A 26623-nucleotide genomic window follows, 5' to 3' on the forward strand; every position below is an offset into this window, starting at 1 on the left:
TCCCCACTGTCAAACATGGTGGTGGCAGCATCATGGTTTGGGCCTGCTTTTCTTCAGCAGGGACAGGGAAGATGGTTAAAATTGATGGGAAGATGGATGGAGCCAAATACAGGACCATTCTGGAAGAACCTGATGGAGTCTGCAAAAGACCTGAGACTGGGACAGAGATTTGTCTTCCAACAAGACAATGATCCAAAACATAAAGCAAAATCTACAATGGAATGGTTCAAAAATAAACATATCCAGGTGTTAGAATGGCCAAGTCAAAGTCCAGACCTGAATCCAATCGAGAATCTGTGGAAAGAACTGAAAACTGCTGTTCACAAATGCTCTCCATCCAACCTCACTGAGCTCGAACTGTTTTGCAAGGAGGAATGGGAAAATTTCAGTCTCTCGATGTGCAAAACTGATAGACATACCCCAAGCGACTTACTCGCAGCAAAAGGTGGCGCTACAAAGTATTAACTTAAGGGGGCTGAATAATTTTGCACGCCCAATTTTTCAGTTTTCGATTTGTTAAAAAGGTTTTAAATATCTAATAAATGTCGTTCCACTTCATGATTGTGTCCCACTTGTTGTTGATTCTTCACAAAAAAATACAGTTTTATATCTTTATGTTTGAAGCCTGAAATGTGGCAAAAGGTCGCAAAGTTCAAGGGGGCCGAATACTTTCGCAAGGCACTGTATATGTTTTACCTTCAAAAGGCAAAAGGCCTCCTGCGGGGACAGGGGCTGGGATAAAACATTAAAATACAGGACAAAACACATCACGACAAGAGAGACACCACAAAACTACATAAAGAGAGACCTAAGACAACAACATAGAAAGGCAGCAACACATGACAACACAGCATGATAGCAAAACAACATGGCATCAGCACAACATGGCGGCAGCAGCACAAAACATAGTATAACATTATTGGGCACCGACGAAAGGACAAAGGGCAAAAAGGTAGAGACAACAATACATCACGCGAGGTTAGCAGTGATGTTCTACCATGCTGTGATTTCGTTGCCAGACGAACAGACGTCCTGGGTTTATTTGAAGTGTAAGGCACCAAACTGACAGTCTCATCATCTCTGCTCATGTCCCCTACCTCATGGCAGACAGTATATTGAAATGTCATTCACAATGTTTTGAAACTATAGACAATGTTTTTGTTCTCCCTTCTAATATTGGGCATTTTGTCATATTATGTCAAACAAAGAGACATTTCTGTGTAATTTCATAGACACATTTCATTCAAGAAACATCAGGGTGCGATTTGATCAAAGCTTCGTTATGAAAGTCTCTACTTTCCATTGAAAAAAGTATTTTGATATATTCAAAATTATGAAAATTCAAATGAGCAACATAATCTGTGCCGTGGTGTACTTAACCATGCCGATAATAATAATGTATTTTATATGTTAATGACATAGATAGCTGTTTAATTTGATTTAATTCAGTTTACCATTGCTATCCCCTTAATCATCTCAGTGAGAGAGAACAAGGTTGTTCTTTCCTATTGCCACACACACACACACACACACACACACACACACACACACACACCCTGGGGCATACACCTGACTTGCACCTCATAGTGTGACCTAAATCCCTGAATAGGTCCCGGTGGTAAGTGAGCTGTTGAGTAAGTTCTCGCTGGCCACTCTGCCCTCCCAGAGGAGATGCAGGTGTCTGATGGATGCAGAGCTGGCTATGTTTAGAATCTCTTGGATGGGGACCAGCACACCAGCGGATCTCTCACACTCCCTGCAGGCACTAGCATTCTGTCTCTGCTCTCTGTGCACTGTGGACCTCCCAGCCCTGGCAGCCTCACACTCCCTGCAGGCACTAGCATTCTGTCTCTGCTCTCTCTGCATTGTGGACCTCCCAGCACTTGCAGCCTCACAATCCAACTGGGAGAGACCTGCTGGACAACTTCTGTGCTTCACTCACTGTAACTCCTCCAGTACTCTAGCGACCATACACTCTCAGTCACAGCCTGTGGAGAGTCATTCATCATCCGACACTGAGATTCAGAGGGCATTGATGATCGCTGTCATCACCAGCACATTTATTGACATTGTCTAGTGAATTCTTATCTAATATTCATAGACAGTGTGTTGTGAGATTTAGAAACCATCATCATTATTATAGTCATTATCATTATCTTTTATTATATATTTTGTGTACAGAATTGTTTTCTCGAGGGACAATACCTACAGAACGCTGTGTGTAGCTTACTGCAACTGTAATAATACCTTTTCCCAAATCCAGCACATGCTCCTCCTGTATCAATTACATAAGGAAGGGACAGATGAGCCAAGCATACCCATCTGCCTTCATTTTTTTATGTTTGGAAACACAGGTGTCCCTGTGCATATTAAGCTGACAGTGCTCTAAGGCGGCTTCATTTTTCACACAGTGAAAAACTAGCTCCGACAGTGTGGAAACATAGTCTCCTCGGCACCACAATGTGCAGCAGAGAATATCAACTGGAGCCAATTAGAAAGGTGCTTCACTTCACTTGCTGAATGAACGAGGTCTATTCTCATTTAAATTAAACTACTCCTATCAAGCATAGACCAAGTCTTCACTCATGGATAACAAATGAGTCCCTTATCCCTGGAATACTGCAAGTTCCCGATCCCTGGAATACTGCACAGTGCACCCTGTGCTCTTGGGTGAGAAAATAGATCCATGTTTTGTGACAGCTAGAAGTTCAAAGGTTATCTTCGCCCATATCAGCATGCAAACACATCTCTGTCTGCGTAAGGTGACAGGTTTAGGAGAATATAGAGTTGTACGTCCCAAAATACCTTGTAAATGTTCCAGAGAAGAAGCCCCATACATCCACTCATGCCTTGGCTCACTTTAATAAATGGTCCCTGTCTCCCACAGCAACAGGGAGCCATCCAGTGTGGCATGCTGAGCAAGACAGAAGTGATGACATAAGAAAAGTATTAACCCAACAGTTGAGAGAAAACATCCCTCTGACAGATGCCTCCAACACAAACGGATGTTCTTCGCCCAATCCTGTGTCAATTGATTAACATCAGGTGCCTTTATGTGCATACAGTATGTGTCAGCCGGCATCATCAGTGGGTACTCTACTGTCGCGTCTTTGGCATCATTAAACTGAAAACTTATTTTTATTCTTATAAATTATCTGTAATTATTATTATTACGTGATTAAACTAACTTAATAATCATGTAAATGTAAATAACTAGGAAGTCGGGGCACCAAGGAAAATATTTAGATTACAAAGTTAGAATTTTCCTAAAATAACTTTCAGATATTTTAATATCTGATCAATTACTCTCCTAACTACTAAATTATTATTTACCTCACGTTAGTCTCATTCCAAACGTCGTAAATTGTTGGCTATCTGCACGAACCCAGTCTTCACTATGAATCATCCATACATCAATCGTCTTAAATAATGTATTTACTAACTGAATAATCACAGGAATGCATAAACAAACAAACAGTAGATATAGTTACAAGGAAAATATAGCGGAGTTTCCCTAGTGGGATAAACCGGTATTGCGGCTTGGTGGACAAAAGGGAAGTGGGGGTCGACTGAGATAAAAGACACTACAAAGTTGATAGTTATAACAATTGAAATGCTAATCCTTTGCACATGAACACTCACACATTCGGGAATCATTTTAATCAATATATATATATATTTACGCTCAGTGTGTTGTTATGATCTCTGTTGGAAAGTTTGCATCTGTTGGAGAGTTTGTCCGCCCTCTCTCTCTCTGTGGTGGTTAGAATAGATAGTTCAGATTAACATTCAGCAATGTTGTTTCGGCGGTTGTCGGTCTTCGCATTCAATGGTACCGAATTCCTATCTGCAGACTAGTAATTAGTATCAAAGATTTGTTATTTTTCTGTCGGTATCGATAGTCTCAGAGTTTAACCACGTGGTATGGTTAAGAGATTCAGCAATCTACTCAAACCTTAACTCCCTCTGTGATGAGGTACTGATCTGAAACCTTAGCCCTCTCGTGGTTATCGAGGTAAGCTGGTCTGAAGATAAATTCCCAAAGTGGGGGTTATAATTGGAAGAGCAGAATGCATCTATAAGTACCTAGGTGTCTGGCTAGACTGCAAACTCTCCTTCCAGACTCATATCAAACATCTCCAATCGAAAATCAAATCAAGAGTCGGCTTTCTATTCCGCAACAAAGCCTCCTTCACTCACGCCGCCAAGCTTACCCTAGTAAAACTGACTATCCTACCGATCCTCGACTTCGGCAATGTCATCTACAAAATGGCTTCCAACACTCTACTCAGCAAACTGGATGCAGTTTATCACAGTTCCATCCGTTTTGTCACTAAAGCACCTTATACCACCCACCACTGCGACTTGTATGGTCTAGTCGGCTGGCCCTCGCTACATATTCGTCGCCAGACCCACTGGCTCCAGGTCATCTACAAGTCCATGCTAGGTAAAGCTCCGCCTTATCTCAGTTCACTGGTCACGATGGCAACACCCATCCGTAGCACGCGCTCTAGCAGGTGTATCTCACTGATCATCCCTAAAGCCAACACCTCATTTGGCCGCCTTTCGTTCCAGTACTCTGCTGCCTGTGACTGGAACGAATTGCAAAAATCGCTGAAGTTGGAGACTTTCATCTCCCTCACCAACTTCAAACATCAGCTATCTGAGCAGCTAACCAATCGCTGCAGCTGTACATAGTCTATTGGTAAATAGCCCACCCATTTTCACCTACCTCATCCCCACACTGTTTTTATTTATTTACTTTTCTGCTCTTTTGCACACCAATATCTCTACCTGTACATGACCATCTGATCATTTATCACTCCAGTGTTAATCTGCAAAATTGTAATTATTCGCCTACCTCCTCATGCCTTTTGCACAGATTGTATATAGACTCCCCTTTTTTCTACGGTGTTATTGACTTGTTAATAGTTTACTCCATGTGTAACTCTGTGTTGTCTGTTCACACTGCTATGCTTTATCTTGGCCAGGTCGCAGTTGCAAATTAGAACTTGTTCTCAACTAGCCAATCTGGTTAAATAAAGGTGAAATAAAAAAATAAAATTGTCTCTCATGAGTTTCACAAAATTGTACAAAATGGACCAGTTCGCAGCTGGCTACTTCACCGACCGTTTATACATTCTCCAGATAATGAATATTGTTTAGTTCTCAAGTTCTGTGAGGAAGAAGAAGTTCCTTTGTTCTCTCTATGAAAACTCTCTCTTATACTCTGGCAATGAGGAGAGAACTCCTCAACGAATTTATGACCTGCCTAACAGAGCCTGGTGTAGGCGGAAGAGAGAGAGAGGGGGATGGTGCAGAGAGAGGGGGATGGTGCTCGCTGTACCCAAGAGGGCAACATCATGACACTACCATACGGTATGTGTCAGCCGGCATCTTTAGGGGGGACTATACCATACTGTACGTGTCTGCCGGCATTATTGGGTGGACTCTACCATACGGTATGTGTCTGCCGGCATCATTGGGGGGACTCTACCATACAGTACGTGTCTGCCGGCATCGTCAGGGGGGACTCTAACGTACAGTACGTGTCTTGTGGCATCATTGGGGGGACTCTACCATACAGTACGTGTCTGCCGGCATCATTGGGGGGACTCTACCATACAGTAAAAATCAGCTGGCATCGTCAGGAGGGACTCTACCTATTTGTCATTTTGTGATTAGTTTGTCTAAGCCACTCTGCGCTCTGTTCTGCTCATCGTAGTGAAGAACGTGCTGTCTGCTCCCCCAGTCACTGAGATTCTTGTGACATCACAGCATGAATGGCTGCCACAAAAACATGATGAAGCCAGCAGACAGCCTGCACAGGAATGATTTATTCAGAGAACAATGTGACATTGACAGGGAGGGAGACAAACTGTCTTAATGTTTTATCCCACCCTCTTCTCCCCTTATCCTCCCATCCTTCAGACAAATGCCAACCTCCCTCACTGATGACCGGAACTGAAACATTATAAATCAGAGGCAACCCATTCTTCATACTGGTCTGGTGCTAGTACAAATGGTCTTTCCACCCCAGGTATTCTGTGCCCTCAGCAGAGTATTTCCTGACCACCATTAACCAGGCGACCATAGGTCAAAGTTAAGGTCAAAGCAAGTTGCAAATAACAGTTTCTTATCAGATCACCCCTCTCATGCAAGGTCTCCTCTCTCTCGCTCTCACTCTCTGTGTATTGCCCTTTACTACAGGTGGGCCAAAGGAGGCAACGTGATCAAGGAGTTCTCTGGGGACACTTATGAGGTCATTGTGGACCACTCCTTCTTCACTGAGCCTGTTTCCTGTGAGGTCACCAACCCCCTGGGCAGCACCAACATAAGCCGCAACGTCGACGTCTACTGTGAGTGCTACTAACGTGTTGCTCTTTCTGTGGTGATGTCCAGCCAACGTTATGCATCCTATTTAGATTATAGACATTCTGTATCTGACCGTAAATAGAGTATTCTGTTGTGCTGCTGGTGGTGTAGTGACTAGATGCTGACTGGGTGGCTCTCTGTGTTCTGGCAGTTGGTCCACGCATGGCTGCAGAGCCCCAGTCCTTACAGGTGGATCTGGGGTCTGATGCTGTGTTCAACTGTGCCTGGACTGGAAACCCCTCCCTCACAATCGTCTGGATGAAGAGGGGCTCTGGTGTGGTATGTATTTCCATATTCAATGTCTTTCACCATTCATTGTATATGTTTTGACTAGGTGCAATACACTATAGATTGGAACAATTAGGTTAGCCAATGCTTTCAATGTCATTTACTTTATAGTGATATATTTTCCACAACCACCCTCATATCATGCTGGCCACAGCAGTAACTTCATTAATTATTCTATTTGAAAACGTAAAATATCTAACACTATAGGTAATTCAGGATTCATGTGACCAAGCAGTGCCCTTTGAGCTTAAATCATTTTTTTTCAAAGTCTCATTAGTCAAAAAATCCAGAGAAAGCTAGCGGTTCAGGCTCGTTAGTGCCCCTGCTCCCTGAATCCTGGCTGGAGATGTGTTGAGGTGAGCATAGGGGCATGCAATTGATCTGCCAGCCAGGCTCATTCCTCAACTCCGTATACGTCAACCATCAGAGCCTGGAGATCAAAACCGCCCCTCTCTCATATGAGCCTGGTCCCAAATTGGATTTTAATAATAGAAGAGAGTTAGCCTTAAAGTCGTTAAGAGGAGCCCGGGCTACTATGTGCTGCCTCAAATTTGAAGGTGACCTCTTGCTGCTAATTCAGTGAACCTTAACCTCCGTGTGGCAGGTACTAAGCAATGAGAACATCCTGACACTCAAGGCTGTGAGGCAGGAAGATGCTGGGAAATATGTGTGCCGTGCCGTGGTCCCGCGAGTCGGCGCCGGGGAGAAGGAGGTTTCTCTCACCGTCAACGGTAAGTGTCATGCAGGTGAGGAATGTTTTGGGAGGTTTGGGGGTCACATCTGCTAAGAAGAAAGTAATTTGTCACTGGTTTACACAAGACAACACATCTTCACACCAAGGACTCTCCAACATTGCAGTGAAAGGAGAAAGTTTGCTATTGGGCCGTCAGTCTGTCCAGGTCTTTAAGCTCTGAATAAATCTTTGTGGTGAGGCCATCTCTCAATTTATTTACAATAGAAGAAGGGTTCAAATTCAGCTCTGCAGACATCTCTGCTACAGTGTAGTCGACTACAGCAGAGAGATTCACAGCATCATTGAAACTGCAAGCATAGTAACAGATGCGATAAAATTAATTTCCTTTACACTTTATTTTCCATTATGTTTCATCAGTCCTTATTAAAAAAGACACAGGGATGGATGGATAAATATAGCTAGCACATCCAGGATGTATCCTTATGTTCCTTAAGACAGGAAATGTGCTTTAATGCAGATTAGACTCTGAAGGAGGTTGGCGTTTTCAGGCAGCGACTGACTAATGAATGTCGGGGAATGGAATGGTGGGAGACCTGGCAACTCTCAGACAAATGACTTCATTAACACCGCTTGGTATTCACAGAGCGCGCATTAGCGTTGCGGCAGCCTTTAGTGGCAGAATTGACACGTTCTTTAAAGGATTTTTTCTCACCATGTCCGTTTGCATGGGGTGATAGATAGAAGAAAGGATGTTGAGATGAATGTTTAGCTGAGGTATTGTCCTCAACAATATATTGGATATCTTGAACGCAAACGTACAATGTCTGTCGTTAGCGGCGTTGCTGCTAGATAGTGGACTGAATATACATCAAGTACCAAACATGACTTATTTTCAAACTTGTACAGTAGCTGTGCATAAAAGATAATGGCACGTAAATGCCCCCTTCGGCATTGGATTGCAACCACTAGTGTGTGCTGTGAGATCCTTTTCTATCTATCGCCTAGTTCTGGTCAAGATCAGAGCTCCGCTAGTATGGAGCAAAGTCATTCCTAATTAACATCTTAACAGTTTTGCTTCATCCCATCTTAAATTTTTACTGTCTGGACTAGTAAACAAAATCTCTGTTCAAGTTTATTTTTCCATTTCATGTGTTCTTTCTTTTATGTACAACTATCTATGGGGATTGCATGACTTCTGTATACAACACTATACAAAGAGAATATACATTGTTTTCATAAAGACAATATGATAACAGAACTCATAGGACACTCATCGTGAAAAATAACAAAGCGGAAAATGTTTACTTGGTCTCTGTAGACTTCAGTCAAGTGTTACACTTCTTCATTGGTCTTTGACTTCTCTTTTATGTTCTTATGTTCTCCTGTTCTTCTGCCGCTCTTGCCTCACGGCCTGAATCTGTCTCAGACATTATTGAAAAGCCACATAATTTTTAAACTTTTGAATAATTTAAATCCACGCTTTCTGAAAACCACGGAAGTGGTCCTCAGTCAAAATGTTCACATTTCTACCCTACCAAGTCCTCTCAGTGAATCCGATTGTCAAGCCGACAAAGTATAAACAGAGTCTTTGAAGTTGCAGCACGTGGAAAGGACTCTCTGACGGTTTGCTGCTTGATTGTTTTAAGTTGTCGTCTTTATGGCAGATGAAGCTTCATCGTCCTCAGCCCTCATCAACCTGCAGTCTTTGACATCCAATAGGAACCATTTGGCTCTGACAGTGAGAGAAAGTCATGACCGTGCATTTTGGGAGACTGCCTTGATCATGTGTCAGAAACACTGAGGAATACTCAAGAGTATATGCTCAGTGTGGGGGAGTGTGTGTGTATGTGTTTGATGTTTTGCTATTTGCTTCCCGTCGCTTATGCCTGGATCATTTTCCCCCAAACAATTAAAATCCATGTGTTTAGAATTTGTCAATATGTTCTTTCCTCCATTGCATGTCAATGACTACCACTGTGCAGCAACACAGACAAGAGAATACTCTCCTTCCCTGGGGACTGGTGTAATTTAATTGTAATCAAACAGCTAGCAGGGGAGGCAGTTTATGTTGAAGTCACTAATGGATACATATTGCTCACCCTAGTTTAACATCCTCAGTCTGAGCTTCAATATGTGTTTGAGTGAAGTTATTGTGTTGTGCTTGTTCTTTTGATTGTATGTCCAATGCATCCTGATACATTTTACACACACAAAGAAGAAAAACTAGTAGGTATATGTGTGAATATATGCATGAGATTGGTGGCGTCTGTCTGTCTGTCTGTCTGTCTGTCTGTCTGTCTGTCTGTCTGTCTGTCTGTCTGTCTGTCTGTCTGTCTGTCTGTCTGTCTGTCTGTCTGTCTGTCTGTCTGTCTGTCTGTCTGTCTGTCTGTATGTATGTCTAATCAGATGTCAGTCAGCCCAGGGAGAGGGAGCACATTAACACATTAATGGAGAAAGTGGCCTGATGAGCCTTTTAATCTCCCACAGGGCATCTTGTTGTTTAAGTTATTTTTTTCTCTCCGGGACATAGTCTTTATATGCTCAATAAATTAGCATTTAATTCCTTCTCCAAGTGCCAAGACAGACATTTAAAAAACCAGATCAAATGAATAATTCAGCAGAGAAATGCCATTCAAATGGATGTGACAGAGTAACACCGTAACACAGCTCTGAGGTGCTTTGAAATGAGCTGTTGCAAGGAAGCACAAAATGACACATCTTTTCAAAGCTCAGACTATACTTCCAACTCTGTTTGGAAATGCAAGGCCTGGTCTCGACAAGGTGATGAACAAACGATAACAAAGATTCAGATAGTGAGGCGGCCCACTCCATAGCCTCCCCGCCTCTCTAAACAAAAGTATCCTACCGTATCGACTGTGTCCACTGACAGTTGGAGCAGTGTAGTTGTGCTACTCACACCACCCACCAACTCCCTCTCTCTCTGATCACACACACACACACACACACACACACACACACACACACACACACACACACACACACACACACACACACACACACACACACACACACACACACACACACACACACACACACACACACACACACACACACACACACACACACACACACACCTCCCTATCCTCTGGAGGAGCCACCACACCCCAGTCGTCTGTGGCAGTGAGATAAAACCATCTAATTATATTCCTCATTTGCAGCCCTGATCCACAGTGCAGATTCTCCTGAGTCACTAGCGCTCGCCTTGTGCAACCCGGGAGGAATAGATCTGAGTGTGTTTACCACAGGAGCCCATTCCAGCCACACACACCCACACACTCCCACGCACACACATTATTATGCATGCAACCACACTGACAAATCTGCACAGGTCCACACAGACCGGACCCCCCATGCCAGTCCACAATAGGCTACTAAGACAGTGGTGTTGGGGCATAGTGCTCAATGCATTGCTGTTAGTTTACAGCAATCATTCCACAGCAGCAGCAACCTAGCTCCCAGTCTCCTGCATGCAGTAGCATACCAAGACACCATCTGCCAGAATCTCATTAAAATGCTAATTTATTTTAATAAGAGACAGGTAATAAACTGCAATTATGTATCGGCAGAGAGAAAGGAAACGGGTTGGAGGGGAGTTGGTAGGAAGCTCACCTTCTTACTAATCAAGTTGCTTCCCCACTACTCTATACTTAAACCTCTTAAATCACTAGAAATTGTTTTTTCAATGTTTTTAATGGCTATTTTAGCTGATAGACTGCTTCCTCTGTTGTTGTGAGGGAGGACTGGAGGTTGTCTGATTGATGGCATCGCTGCTGGTCAAAGTGCAAGACTCTGGAGAGCTAAATTGAATGTGCAGAGACACAGGGAGGAGTGTAATCTCTCCGCAATGACATTTCTCCCATCATGATTACGCCCATATATATGCCTCTCCACTCACCACCATGGCCCTTATCTTAGTGGGAGAAATCAAGGGCACCATAAATCAACTTTTCAGAATGAAGGCTGGGCCCACATGGATGCCCTTCATACAGCCCTAACATGCCCTTGGTGATATTGTGGAGGTTAGATGAGATGTTCCTATCAAACCACAATGCAATTCTCAGTGCCAGAAGTCCAAAATTGTTGTTTACTGCCGGCATTCCGAGTTGGCTGAAAATTGGAAGTAGGGTTTTCTTTGTGAAAGAATGCTGTTAGGGGTATACCTCTTAATTGACTGCAGAACAACTTGATTGAACCATTATTTAACTTGGCAAGTCAGTTAAGAACAAATTCTTATTTACAATGATGGCCTACCCCAGTCAAACCCTAACAGCGCTGGGCCAATTCTGTGCCACCCTATGGGACTCACAATAATGGCATGTTGTAATACAGCCTGGAATTGAACCAGGGTCTGTAGTGACACCTCTAGCCCTGAAATGCAATGCCTTAGACTGCTGCGCCACTCAGGACTATGAACCCTAAGGAATCTGGAAGTGGTTGATTGTGGGTTTGTGATTGGCCTTCATGGTACAGTGTTGGTATGTTCTCCTTTGTGCCCTCTCCACAGGCCCACCCACCATCTCCAGTACCCAGACACATCAGGCTCTCCACGGGGAGAAGGGGGAGATCAAGTGCTTCATCCGGAGCACTCCACCTCCAGACCGCATTGTGAGTATCACCAACACCACTTCCTTTCCTTTACTCTACTGGCCACAGCATTGCATGGTATATGGGTTGCATTACGGCCATGGTGCCCTGATAACGTGCCTCTTGCGTTATTAGCATTTGATTAAACCATCTAAGAACACATGCATTACAACTGAGAAGTTGTATTCATACAATAAACAGTTAGAATACTATTATATTCATTAAACTGATATCTTTCTCAAATCAAAACAAACCAAATTCAAAGAAAATGTTATCCGTCACATACACGTGATTAGCAGATGTTATTGTGGGTGTAGTGAAACGCTTGTGCTTATTGCTACAGAGAAAGATATAATGTTAATGAATATAACAGTATTCTAACCGTTTATTGTTGTATGAATAAGAAGGCATGAAGCATGGCAAGCTTCGACCCTTAATCTCTCATTTAATGCATGCTGATGCTCTGTTAGCACAGATCCCATTAAGATTTATGGCCCTTAGATAAACAGCTTACTCTCAGAGCCCTCTCTTGTTCCATTAACTGTGTGTGTGTGTGCGCGTGTGTGCGTGCGCGAGTATGTACACATGTGAGTTTACATGTGTGTGTATGTTTTTGCATAATTGCAATATACTAATTAGTGTTTTGTGTATTGATGATGGCCATCAATTTGCTGCATAATTAATATGATGTTGATTTGATGGGAGAGTCTAAAGAGGTATATTTATCAAGCATACATGTGAAAGTAATTTTGCTTTCATGATTTAACAACCAGAATAGTGCTTGCAATTTATCCTCTTTGTCTGCAATCAATTGTTGTCAATTAGAACAGTACAGGGAAGTCGTCGTCCTCCCCCCCCATGTTTAACTTGTGGTTCCCTTACAGGCCTGGTCATGGAAGGAGACAGTGCTGGAGTCAGGGACGTCTGGCCGTTACACAGTGGAGACGGTCAGCACCGAGGAAGGGGTCATCTCTACTCTGACCATGAGTAACATCGTCCCTGCAGACTTCCAGACCATCTACAACTGCACAGCCTGGAACAGCTTTGGGTCTGACACGGAGATCATCCGCCTCAAGGAACAAGGTGGGAGCCAAAGTTCGACAGGTTCCACCTCTACTTTAACACTGTGGTGGCCGTGGTTCTAGTGTAGTGTAGAGACAAATAGAGTAGCGATATGTGTGTGTGTGTGTGTGTGTGTGTGTGTGTGTGTGTGTGTGTGTAAACGAACATGAGAGTTTGAACGTAAAGGATTTGATGGATTTACAACTGTTCAACCAACCATTATCACAAATCACAATGAAACCTGCATGCAATATTCAGTGTTTAGGTGTTGACATCACCCATCTCATTTGTGTGGGACATTTTTGTTGTGTCTTGTTTATCAGCACTTCACATTATTTCACTTTAGGACAATAGGATGACCCAGACTGTTGAAATCAGACAGATATGAAATAACCAGCCAATGCATTTGTACTTACTACACTCATTTTGTATATTCAATGACACTGTGATTAATTTGTAGCTAATTAATTAGCTAGTTAAGATAAGGTACAACTCAAGTGCGGTTAGTAAAAGCCTTTAATTGTCAGGCTGAGTTTCATAGCTGGATGTGTTGCTCTGTCTTTTCAATGGTAAAGATTTGTTTGTACTCACTCTCCATAAATGATCATGTATTGCTGGCTTATTTGACAGGGACATTGATTAATGAAGACATTAAATAGATGTTAATACGGTGGAAAATCCACTCTGTTATGTTGCATTTGTTTAAATTGCAGGGAGGTGATTCATGTAGGTGGTCTGGAATCAGGCCACTCATAGATACTTTAAAGGGATACTTCAAGATGTTTGCAATAGAAGACCTTTTATCTACTGTACTTACCCAGAGTCTGATGAACTCGTACATACCATTTTAATGTCTCTGTCCAGTATGAAGGAAGTATGACGCAAGCCAATGCCAACTACTGTAGCGTCAGCGAAATGACTGAACGTCTACAGGAGCATAATAGCTGTTCCCATAGATTTCCAGTCATTGCCTTAACGCCAATTTAGTAATTGCGCTACTTCCTTCAAACTGCATGCAGAGACAAAGATGATTTCCACAAGTTAATCTGACTCTGGGGAACAAGATAAAGGGCTTCATTGCCAAAATCTCAAACTACCCCTTACAGGATTAGGCTGATTCAATGCACAGCCCTGTTACTATTTGTCACGACTTCCGTGGAAGTTGTTCCCTCTTCTTGTTCGGGCGGCGTTCGGCGGTCGACGTCACCGCCTTTTTAGCTGCCACCGATCCATGTTTCAGTTTTCCTTTTGTTTTGTCTGTTTACACACCTGGTTCCAATCCCATAATTATGTTCCTTATTTAACCCTCTGGTTTCCCTTTTGGTTTTGTGCGCCATTGTCTTTCGTGTGTTGGAGTTCGAGTCCTGTTTTGTCCTTGTTTTGTAACGGGAGTTTTGTTCCGTTCTTGGATTGAGTAAATACAGTGTTTTTGAACTTTTACCTGTGTTCTCCACCTGAACCCTTCGCTATCTTCTAGATAGACTCTGACACTATTTAACAACTCAATAAAAAAAAACACTCAGCCACTTCTGTAAATGAGGATGAATTAAATGTGAATGGAAGGAATTAGCACTGTAATAAGAAATACACCATATATAAAAAAAAGTATGTGGACACCCTTTCAAAATTGTGGATTTGGCTTAATTAACTGGGTTTCCATGGCTGAGCAGACACACACAAGCCTAAGATTACCATGCACAATGCCAAGCGTCGGCTGGAGTGGTGTAAAGCTATCTGCCATTGGACTCTGGAGCAGTAAACTGTGGCAACAGTTTACAGATGGCCCTTTCCTGTTTCAGCATGATAAAGCCCCCGTGCACAAAGTGAGGTCCATAAAGAAATGGTTTGTCGAGATCGTTGTGGAAGAAATTTACTGGCCTGCACAGAGCCCGGACCTAAACTCCATCGAACACCTTTGGGATTAATTGGAATGCCGCATGCGTGCCAGACCTAATCGCCCAAGATCAGTACCTGACCTCACTCATGCTCTTGTGGTTGAATGGAAGCAAATCCCCACAGAAATGTTCCAACATCTAATGAAAAGCCTTCTCAGAAGAGTGGAGGCTGTTATAGTAGCAAAAGGGGGACCAACTCCATATTAATTCCCGTGATTTTGGGATGAGATGTTTGATGAGCAGGTGTACACATACTTCTGTTCATGTAGTGCATGTTAAAATTTATTTTAACATACATTAATATATATAGATATTTCTAATGTTGGCCACCAAAACATTTGGGGAAATATTCATGATTATTATGTTATTGAGATGTGTGTATTTGTAAAACTAAATTATGTCTTTATTATTTTACAATGGAATTGTTTGTGCTTTGGTCCTCATTTTACATGTTGGTATTTATGTATACTTTATATGTGTGTAGTGTACTGATTGTATTTGCAATGTGTTATTGTAGAAGGGAATGTTTTGTCATCCACAGAGACTCTCCCGGTGGCGGTCATCATCGGGGTGGCAGTCGGGGCCTTAGTGGCTTTCATCGTCCTCATGGGAACCATCGGAGCTTTCTGTTGTACCCGCTCTCAAAGAAGTATGTATCACTGTACCTGTGTCACCCAATGCATGCCAAAGCTAAACGAGGCATGGTCCTCAGCAAGAGATAGACAGGGTGTGAAGGCTCATGTCTCATAATTGAGCAGTTTAACTTACCACACTATTAATTGCTGGCTGCAAAACTCCATTCCTAACAGTGCCTCAGGTTAGCAACAGTCAGCCATTGCACTTTGCTAAAGATGTTGTTGCTGCGTGCGAGTCCCTGTGTGGGACCTTTTACTAGCGTTCAGCATGTTGTTGTTGTATACCACAGAGGAAGCGCACCTGGTTATGCCCTCACTACCCGTCTCCATCTGTGCTCACCAGAGAGAGCTTGCAAGCAAAATTAAGACAGAAAGTAAGACTTTGTTATACGACAGTAATAACTGTATTGTCCTAAATGAGCCACCGTCATGCCAGTTTCAGATGTGCTTACAGTTGAAGTCGGAAGTTTACATACACCTTAGCCAAATACATTTAAACTCAGTTTTCACAATTCCTGACATTTAATCCTAGTAACAATTCCCTGTTTTAGGTCAGTTAGGATCACCACTTTATTTTAAGAATGTGAAATGTCAGAATAATAGTAGAGAGAATGATTTATTTCAGCTTTTATTTCTTTCACCACATTCTCAGTGGGTCAGAAGTTTACATGATACCAAATACTGACTGAGTGTATTATCTTTAAATTGTTTTACTTGGGTCAAACTTTTCAGGTAGCCTTCCACAAGATTGCAACAATAAGTTGGGTGAATTTTGGCCCATTCCTCCTGACAGAGCTGGTGTAACTGAGTCAGGTTTGTAGGATCCTTGCTTTCACACGCCTTTTCAGTTGGATTTTCTGTAGAATTGAGGTCAGGGCCTTGTGATGGCCACTCCAATACCTTGACTTTGTTGTCCTTTTGCCACAACTTGGGAAATATGCTTGGGGTCATTGTCCATTTGGAAGACCCATTTGCGACCAACGTTTAAGTTCCTATCCGATGTCTTGAGATGTTGCTTCAATATATCCATATAATTTTCCTACCTCATGATGCCATCTATTTGTAAAGTGCACCAGTCCCTCCTGCAGCAAAGCACCCCCACAAGATGATGCTTCCACCCCCGTGCTTCACAGTTAGGATGGTGTTCTTCGGCTTGCAAGCATCCCACTTTTTCCTCCAAACATAACGATGGTCATTATGGGAATACAGTTCTATTTTTGTTTCACCAGAGGACATTTCTCCAAAAAGTACGATCTTTGTGCTCATGAGCAGTTGCAAACCGTTATCTGGCTTTATGGCGGTTTTGGAGCAGTGGCTTCTTCTAGCTGAGCGGCCTTTCAGGTTATGGCGATATAGGACTCGTTAAACTGTGGATAAAGACACTTTTGTACCTGTTTCCTCCAGCATCTGCACAAGGTCCTTGCTGTTGTCTGGGATTGATTTGCACTTATTGCACCAAAGTATATTCATCTCTAGGAGACCAAACAAGTCCCCTTCCTGAGCGGAATGACGGCTGCATGGTCCCATGGTGTTTACACTTGTTTGGTGCATGGTGCATGGTCCCATGGTGTTTACACGGGCGCTTGGAAAATGCTCCCAAGGATGAACCAGAAATTTTTTTCTGAGGTCTTGGCTGATTTCTTTTGAATTTCCGATGATGTCAAGCAAAGAGGCACTGAGTTTGAAGGTAGGCCTTAAAATACATCCACAGGTACACCTCCAATTGCCTCAAATTATGTCAATTAGCCTATTAGAAGCTTCTAAAGCCATGACATAATTTTCTGGAATTTTCTAAGCTGTTTAAAGGCACAGTCAACTTAGTGTATGTAAACTTCTGACCCACTGGAATTGTGATACAGCGAATTATAAGTGAAAATAATCTGTCTGTCAACAATTGTTGGAAAAATTACTTGTGTTATGCACAAAGTAGATGTCCAAAGTAGACTTGCCAAAACTATAGTTTGTTCACAAGAAATGTGTGGAGTGGTTGAAAAACAAGTCTTAATGACACCAACCTATGTAAACTTCCGACTATTTACTGTACGCAGAAAATAATCTTATCTTGACAACAAAACACAATAAATTGCATCTCTTCCTCTGTATTGATGGAGAAAGTGGCTCTACTCTCAAAAGCCATGTCAAGGGAATTTGAAGTCCAGTGTATTGAAGATATTGGGGAAGGTGCAATGTCTTTGTGAATATTGTGTGTCTTAGTATCTTGAGCTGTAATTTACTGTTCTTTCCATCAGATCTAAAAGGGGTGGTGTCGGCCAAGAACGACATCCGAGTAGAGATTGTCCACAAAGACCACAATGCTGCCCGGGAAAACGAGGAGCACACCGCCATGAAGCAACTTATGGTGAGTGTGAGTGTCCTGCCACCATTTCCACCTGTACCCAACGTAAAAACAACAGAAAACTCTAATCCCTCCAGCCCTCTTCATACTCACAGATAATGAATGCTAATTATCTCTAGGATAGCATTAATTGCACTGTTCTAGGGCATAAAAGCAACCTGCTGAATAATGGAACAGGACAGAGGTGTGTAGATGTATACATTGTGATCAAGGCACTGTGTTGGCCTATATTTAGAGAACAGGCCCACGTTCTTTCTCCCTGTGAGGGAAAACGTCGCTGTAAGGCGTAGCTATTGAGATGTTGAAACTCGTATGGGGTCGCAGGCAGTTTTATTTGTGCCCTCTCTATGCCTATTAAAAAACCCTGCCTCATTTTTGGGAATTACATAAGAACTTTGAAATGGCAAAGGGGCAGGGCTATGGTTTCAGCAAGGGACCTTTGATAATGTGCTCTGTAACACTTCAAGGGAGTTCATGTGTCTGCATGTGATACCTTACATATCAGCATTTCTCTAATGAGATTCATGGATACATTATTTATAGTTATTTGCCCCGACTGAAGGCGAAATGTGTCTGAATATTATCACATAATTTTTCAGAAGGGAAATTCCTGTATTCTGACTGTTTGAAAACGTCAAAGAGACCAAAGAAGCTGAGAGCTCAACATTTCTTTTCATATTTCCGTGCCTTGCCTATGTGCAGGTAGAACGTGGGGAGTTCCAGCAGGAGTCAGTGCTGAAGCAGCTAGAGGTGCTGCAAGAGGATGAGAAAGAGTACCAGCATATCAAGGTAGGTGCAGGATCATGGAGGATGTAGGGAGGACAGAATGAGATAGAGGTAGAGAAGGAGAAAGAGGGGAGTATGCAGGAAAGTGGGATCAGATTGATCTTCACCTCAGGACATTTCTTCCGTCCACCTTGGCTTTGGCGAGGATAAGACCAGCAGTGTATCCAATTAAGGTTCAATTTGAATAATTAGGTGATCATCAAAGGTGGTGTACAGTATACGGAATCAGGATGTTTCTGGCTCTGGAGGTTCAAAGTGAAGGAGCCATGCAGAATACACTGACACTACCAGCTACCAATGACTTAGAAAGCAAACCATACTGAAAGTACTGTATGTGTATGGCAAAATTACGTTTTAAACTTCACCAGATAGAGAATCGTATGATGCATTGTAATATTCATTAGTCACACTTCGGCAAAGCAGAATCAGTGTTACACTTTTGTAATGAGAGTTCACCATTTCTGCATTTAAATCACTTAAAAAGTGGAAACAAATTTCCAGAGGCATTATATTCAACCAAAACCAATAATGTATCATTCAGTGTGATGATTGCCTTCCTCATATTTTCACTGTAATGAAAGAGCTCTTAATGTGACAAAAATTAAGAGGAAGGTTCGTGTGCTAGAATTTCAGTATGCTCAATCAACAATACTTGTTATGCCAGAGAAGCCCCATTACTGCTGCTTTAGATACAGTTTGGAGGACTTGGTGAGTCTGTGCCTCGGAAGGGAGATGCTTTAATTTGCCAACACTCTGACAAAAGGTATATTACTGTAAGTTAATAGCACTATAACAATCTCAATATCCAGCGCACTATACCTGTCTGGACTTACTGCACAAGCTACGAATATTAAACAATGATCCCTCCATATAATATAAAGGTGGATATCCTGTACCTTTCTATGTTGATAATGAGGAAAGCAGTATAAGCCTATGAATAGAAAGGGATTCCCTGCACTGCTTTTGTTCCAGATCCTTCTCATATATGACACCAATTCTTGTTATTTCAACATAAACACTCTCACTTGGAGTGGTATATAAGGCAGTTGAGGAAGCTATACTTAAAACATACAGGCGTCAGTATGGGATCTTTTAACAAGAGGCCCCCTGGTTCTCAGATATGCAAATTCCTCAAATAGACAAGCACTGTGCTAACAGCACCATTACCTCACTATTTATGCACATCTTCAATGTGGGAGATATGGCATTATACTTCTAAAGAAATAAATATTGAAATAAAAACCTCCTTCAAACAAGACGCACAGATAATATCATTAGACTATGGAACAAGCAACTCACTATGAACGATGGCCAATTCAAACTCAGCACACAGAACGCCAATGCCAATCAGGAGCTGAAAACAAAATTGTGGTCCGGTTTATTTATGCCATTGTACATATGATTGTTTCCCCAGTACCCGAGAGTAGTCATCTGGTGTTCTGTCTCTACACCTGTTTCCACTGGACTTGGCTCTTTTGATCCACACTGATGAGTCTGTGTATGGGAGGAGATCACCGGGGACCAGACACCAGATAAGGGAACACAAAGTCTGACAATGACGAGGATCCTTTAAGGTTGTCATAGTTGTGTCATTTGCCCATGATTAGAATGGCTCCTCTGGGATCCAGTATTGTTCTCGTTGGGCTTGACATTTACGTTCATTCTCACAGCCTTGTCTCGGCTGCTTCTTAGCAACAGCATTGTCAAGGCAGGAGCCAGGAGCTGTGTGACAACCTCAACCTCTGCACTGCAGCAATGGCGGCATTGTGCTCAATGGTCTTGACATTCACGTTCATTCTCACAGCCGTGTCACACCTGATTCTTAGCAACAGCAATCACAGAGGCAAGAGCCAGGAGCTGTGACAACAGCAACCTCGGCACGGCAGCCATGGCTCCACCACACAAGTAATTTATTTTGCACATATCAAATTCAGGACTTTGTTTTCACAAACCATTTTGGGCCCAATTAAAACTGGGGAATTAGTGAACTTTGGGAGGACTTGTTGGATGCCAAACTGTGAATCGTCAAGGCTTGTTAATTAGCAAGTAACATGATTGTAGAGGTTTATGCAGCAGAAGACTAAATCATAATTTTAAGCTTTAGCAAAAAAAAAATCCTTATTTATTTGCCAATTTGAATGGTAATTAAAACCAGTTTGACCTTGACACTGGTTAAGCTTTGAGAAGAATAAATACATATAAATGATGGGATGACTTAATTTCTATGTTTCCCTCCAGAGATTTTCTGCTTTTCAGACAGTTTTTGTCGTCTATTGTGCATTGCGAACAAGGCATACCCTCTCGGGTCATTTTTCAAACTTGACAATGATAAAACTAATTAAATTACTCTCCCCTTCTCTCCTCTCCCATATTGCCTCTTTAAGGACCCCACCAATGGATACTACAGTGTTAACACCTTCAAGGAGCACCACTCCACCCCCACCATCACCCTGAAAGGTAACCAGACTACAGAGACACGGAATCCCACCGCTGCCACCACCGGGGGCAAGCAGCGGGTACCCACGGGCATGTCCTTCACCAACATCTACTCCACCCTAGGTGCCGGGCCAAACCGTCTGTACGACTACAGCCAGCGCTTCGTGCTGGGCATGGGCAGCAGCTCCATCGAGCTGTGCGAGAGAGAGTTCCAGAGAGGATCACTCAGCGACTCCAGCTCCTTCATCGACACGCAGTGCGACAGCAGCGTCAGCAGCTACAGCAAGCAGGATGGCTACGTGCAATTTGACAAGGACAGCAAGGCCTCCGCCTCCGCCTCCTCCTCATCCCACTACTCCCAGTCCTCCTCCCAGAACTCAGACCTCACACGGCCCCTCCAGAAGCGCATGCAGACCCACGTCTGACCTGACCGTCAGAGAAGGCCTGCCTGTCCTGGGGCATCCAGCCATGGGTTGGGACTATGGGAAACACAGCTTCCTGAGACCGAGAAGGGACCTACGTTTCAAAGCACATGATGTGTTCGTGGGAAGCCTTGAAATAGGTGGCTTTAACTCACATTGGACTTGTTCAGACTTCTCTGTGTTCCAACCAGTGGATCAAGAAGCCTTGCATTCCCCCCACGTCTCCTCCTAAGCTCATCAGAAACCACCTCCTGTTGCCCAGTTTTCCACTAACCCATAAACATACAGTAGCTGCGCCATAGAGAGGTATTTTGCCAACATGGACACAACTCAAGTGTGGAGGTGGTTGCTGAACTGATTTCAGTGGAAATAGGATCCCATATAAGACAGCAAAATAACCAAACACTGAGGCTCGGGACTAGGAGTCTTGGTCTACAGCAAGTTCTCTTTCAAACAAAGCGAGACCACTCTCTTATGGGTGACAAAAGTAACCCATCACTTGGTACGTGTAAGCCAATATTCTGCTGCTCTCTTGTTGTTCTAAGCACAACTGTGAATGTGTATTAATGGTCAAAGCTTTTCTTCTCTCTTATCCCCTCTCTACCCCCAGCATCCGCTCACACACACTGTATGTTAAGCTTGGCTGATTCAACTTCATCCCGTGTGTGGGTGGAGTAAAACTCTCCAAATTTGCCCAGACTTGCCAAACAATTAACCGATGCCAGTCTTTTCCCCGGGCTCCCATCTCTCAGAACTCTGCAGATAAGGAGGCCCGTGATCTCAACCGGAAAGCCTGGGTCGTCTTTTCACAGTTTGCCACTCTGAGATAAAGGAATAATATCAGTGTACATTATGCATATTTTATTCAGCATTCTTTATTTTTATTTGGCTGTTTGAGTTCACTTGTTCTGAGGTCTCGGGAATAGAGTTGTTCCCCTTTTTTTGGTCTTGCCTTGAGTGGGACTATTTGAAATGCCCAGAGATATTTCAGGAGATTCAGAATTCAGCATTCAGAAGTTGAACAGGATATGTTCTAATTTGAAGAAGGGGATTGGTTACTCAGTCAACCTGTTGGCACCATGCCAGCTCAAATGGAGGAGAGCATAGCTGCCTGACTATAATGTGTGCCCTACCCATGTAATGTGAAGTCTCTCATACTATATGCTTTAGATCATCAGCCATGTCCACAGGATAGAATGCTGCCTGCGGAACCAAATGTAAACACTGTGTACTGTAAAAGAGCTTCTCATCATCATGTGACTTTCCCAAATACCATGTTAACACTGGAGCTCAGTCAATCCAGACTGTATACCTACTGTGATCTAGCTGCTCATCGATGGAAATGGATAGGAATATATTATGTACATTTTTATTTTTATTTCCTGTATTTTGTTCATTTGGCTACTGTGAGACTACTGTATATATGCTGACTGTTTTAAGTGAGTGTATTGTTCATGCCAGATATGGAATTTCACTTTGTTCACCATTACCATTCTTGACATTTTAGTCGAGAGATGAGGGAAAGACAAAAACAAACACAATCACTGATAAATGCAAAAGGACTTGTATGGTAGATCCACAATGCCTCCTCTCTGCTAGCTAGCCTGCTGTGGAGGGCGACATGGTCTCATGAAACACAGGGCATGTCAGGTACAGGACAAGTACTTTAACACCAGACAAGACCAACCACGATAATGTTAATCCAGTACGGCACACTATATTGGATGAGATAATCAATGTGGTTGTGTTGGTGATAATGACGAAAATATACAGTACATCATTTTGCCACCACACTACATACAAGACTTATGAGTCCTCCATTGTAGAGGTCTTAAGTAGGGTGGTGCAGAATTATAGTAAATCTCAAGGGCAGTTTTTGGAGTGTCAGTTATTTACAGTATATTACTTGTCTGCAATTCAACCTCGCAATTATACAGTATCATAGGTTATATCATCAGTTATCCTTCAAAAGCCAGTAAAAGTTGTTTGTCTGTGGGTGGCTTCTAGGTCTGGACAGACAGGCCCTGCTTTCTAACATTAGTTAGTTTATTATTCGATTTTGCATCAGAGAAGGGTATAGTTTTGCCTAATGCCAGGAAAATAACATACTCCAGTTTTACGGCAATACAGTAGACACCGAGTTGTAATGATGATGTCATTTCTCGTATCTCATTATTTTGCATGACTCTTCTTCTGCAGGAATACTTGGCCAATGGAATAGATAAATGTACTAACTAGTCCTTCACTTTTGTTGTCTTGCTGAAAGTTGACAATCCTTTCTAAGAGTTTGACTGTACCTTCAACAAATGAGAAAGTTGTTGCTGTAAGCATTTTACATGTGATTATATTCAAGGCATTTCAATGGGCTTTTCTACATGAGTGGTGGTGGTTTGACTCTAATTTTACAAATGGATTGGTGCCCATTGTACGGCTTAAACACAGAAAGGTCTGTGTCAATGCTGATAATTCAGCTTGGCTCTTAGAACACTGTATATAAATCTCCAATGCTCTCTGTATATCATTTTGCAGTTACATATTTTCCCAGTCAGTTTTCAGTATATGAGGGCAAAACAAATCCCTATACCATCAATTGTACAGACAGACAATCAATTTTCCATTCCTTTTTTTTCTCTCAGCATTCATCTCCCACCAAGCTTGTCTTTGCAAACAAGTTGTTTGTGTGAGCAGTTTTTAATCTCTTTGTGGCAGTCTCTCTCACACAGTCACACGGTCAAAGCTGTTTGGCCCTTGGGTGTGGGACGCAAACTGTTCATGGGGTGAGATGGGAGCTAGAATGTCCTTAGAGAAAATAAACTCTCTTCCACTTGCTTCCCTTCCCAGATTCAGCCCTGTCTCACTGATGGGTTAGAATAGTACCAACTAACTGGAGTCGTAGTGCAGCAACTCCAGACACACAACGTTTGTGAGGTTTTCTAACATCTGTCTTTGTGTTACCAGCAAACTGGATGGATTAATAAATGAAATGCTATTCTACCAACCCCCCAACGTCAACTTGCTATACATTTACATTACATTTAAGTCATTTAGCAGACGCTCTTATCCAGAGCGACTTACAAATTGGTGCATTCACCGCTATAGTGGGAGTCTGTATACAGTATCACCTGTGCCATGCTCATCACATATACCGCTGTGGGAATCAAAGCCCATGTAGGTACAGGTACACATACACCAATCTGCATGTTTGACCTGAGGAGGGGTGTTTGTTTGGCACCAGCTGGTGCTGTTTGCCATGTTTTAGAAATATGCCTTGGCCAAACATGAATAAATATGCCCACAATGATAACACAGCATTGCTGCCCTTCCCTGATAAAACACATCATCCATTTTCAGGGTCATCGAGCCAAGGAGGTAAATCCTTTATTTTTCAGTAGTGTTGAAGACCACTGTTTGGTCAAAATTTAGCCCATCCCACAAGTCTGTTTCTTGGGGGAGAGGGGGGAGCTACTGTAGTCTCAGATTGGTGGATAGTTCTCTTTGTAATGATTTCTGTGCCCTGTGGCTATATTGCATCAGTGACTTGTGCTCCGCAGAACATTTTGCTTGGTCTGAGTTAAATAGTAGAAAAAAATGTATGAAGAAATATATCATGCCTAACACTGACACTGTCATAATGTAGCTCTGCCTGAAAATGGTGGTTTACAGACAAGTATATGCTACAAAATCCTCCATTTTCTTTTCTACCAATCAATATCTTGATAGTCTGCTACAAAAAGATATTGACATGGAAGTTTTAAAAGTCAATATAAATAGTGAATCATCAATGTATATACTGTAATTTAAAGAGAAAGTGAACGTTGTACTGGGTAAACCACTATTTTCATGCAGTGGCCCTCTGTATTTAAACCAATTTGAAAAAGACAAAAAAAATGTATTTTACCTGTACTGATCTGTGAATCTATGATGCTTTTGCTCTGTATATTTGGGGGAAAAAATAATAATAATTGTCTGAACATGTCTTGATTTCGCCTTCAAGAGTGCTTGTTTGTTTGTCATTGAGAGAAGCGTGAGTGTTTATCTATGAGTCAGATGTGTGAGTGCCCGGGTTGGGTAAGTTACTTTCTAAATATAATATTTTACAGTTACTAGTTACCTGTCCAAAATTGTAATCAGTAACATAACTTTTGGATTGCCCAAACTCAGTAATGTAATCTGATTACATTCAGTTACTTCCTTAAGATTCAGTTACTTCCTTAACATTCAGTTACTTCTGCTTAAGAGGCATTAGAAGAAGTCAAGAATGTATGTTATCAATTGAACGACATCTACTGCCGGATAAATCAATGTTAACGTTTACAAAGCTGGCCATATATGGATGTTACATTTTACTCTATGGTTTGGTTATGCAAGCTTCCTCTAACCCATCGCTTTCTAATACATATACGATTAAATTATATCTTTACATTAAAAACAAAGTCTATTAGAATTCCAGTCATTCCAATAAATGTTATATCCCTTGATCTTCAAGAATAGAACTTGGAAATATGAAGTATAGATTAGCCAAATTGTTTCACCTCAGCATAACTCCGAAACTAAGGACTTATTAGCCAGCACTACTCTGTTTTTTTATGATTTTGTTGTCATGGACGACTGATTGGGCTGATTGAGTCGAGGTGAAAAATAAATGCTATGCTCATGGAATGGCATGCTTTGAGCACTACTGAAAAGTGCCATTTACATGGGAAAAATTAATGCCATATGCTACATTTGTTATAGGCCTATTGTTTACCTTTTTGTTGTGGACATTTTGATATCTTGATAATATGCAGCTTTTTAAAGTGCAAATCTACAGATGAAACAATAACAAAACGGAAGCCCTGCCTCTATTTTAGTAAAAAGCTGAGGGATGGGCCTGGAGAAATGTAACCACTCACAGATCATAGAACAGAGCTATAGATGCAAGGACTGACCATCCATGATATCAAAATTCTTGTTTTAACCATGTTATGAAGCTATACCGTGTGTTTACGTTTACAAAGTTTACAAACATTGCAGAAAAACAGGCTTATATGTTGGGTTCTCGTGGAATGTGACAGTTGAACTAAGCTCAT

At 42.2% G+C, this 26623-nt stretch overlaps 1 protein-coding gene across 6 annotated transcripts in view; it reads left to right on the forward strand.

Moving 5' to 3' along the window:
- LOC118370772 (kin of IRRE-like protein 3) overlaps positions 1–25535 on the forward strand; it is a 221083-nt gene extending 195548 nt beyond the window's left edge. For 2 of the 6 annotated variants that reach the window (XM_035755894.2, XM_035755900.1), the window contains exons 7-16: positions 6211–6359; positions 6527–6654; positions 7268–7394; positions 11883–11983; positions 12847–13045; positions 15461–15568; positions 15845–15928; positions 17804–17919; positions 18613–18699; positions 21081–25535. In XM_035755894.2, the coding sequence (XP_035611787.1) occupies positions 6211–6359; positions 6527–6654; positions 7268–7394; positions 11883–11983; positions 12847–13045; positions 15461–15568; positions 15845–15928; positions 17804–17919; positions 18613–18699; positions 21081–21557 (1576 nt within the window). In that variant the 3' untranslated portion in view covers positions 21558–25535. The remainder of the gene's footprint in view (positions 1–6210; positions 6360–6526; positions 6655–7267; positions 7395–11882; positions 11984–12846; positions 13046–15460; positions 15569–15844; positions 15929–17803; positions 17920–18612; positions 18700–21080) is intronic. The other 4 variants (XM_035755899.2, XM_035755895.2, XM_035755897.2 and 1 more) reach the window with 4 other exon arrangements.
- The last annotated feature ends 1088 nt before the right edge of the window (positions 25536–26623 follow it).

Source organism: Oncorhynchus keta, chromosome 1 (genome assembly GCF_023373465.1).
Source record: "Oncorhynchus keta strain PuntledgeMale-10-30-2019 chromosome 1, Oket_V2, whole genome shotgun sequence".
In the NCBI taxonomy this organism is placed as follows: domain Eukaryota; kingdom Metazoa; phylum Chordata; class Actinopteri; order Salmoniformes; family Salmonidae; genus Oncorhynchus; species Oncorhynchus keta.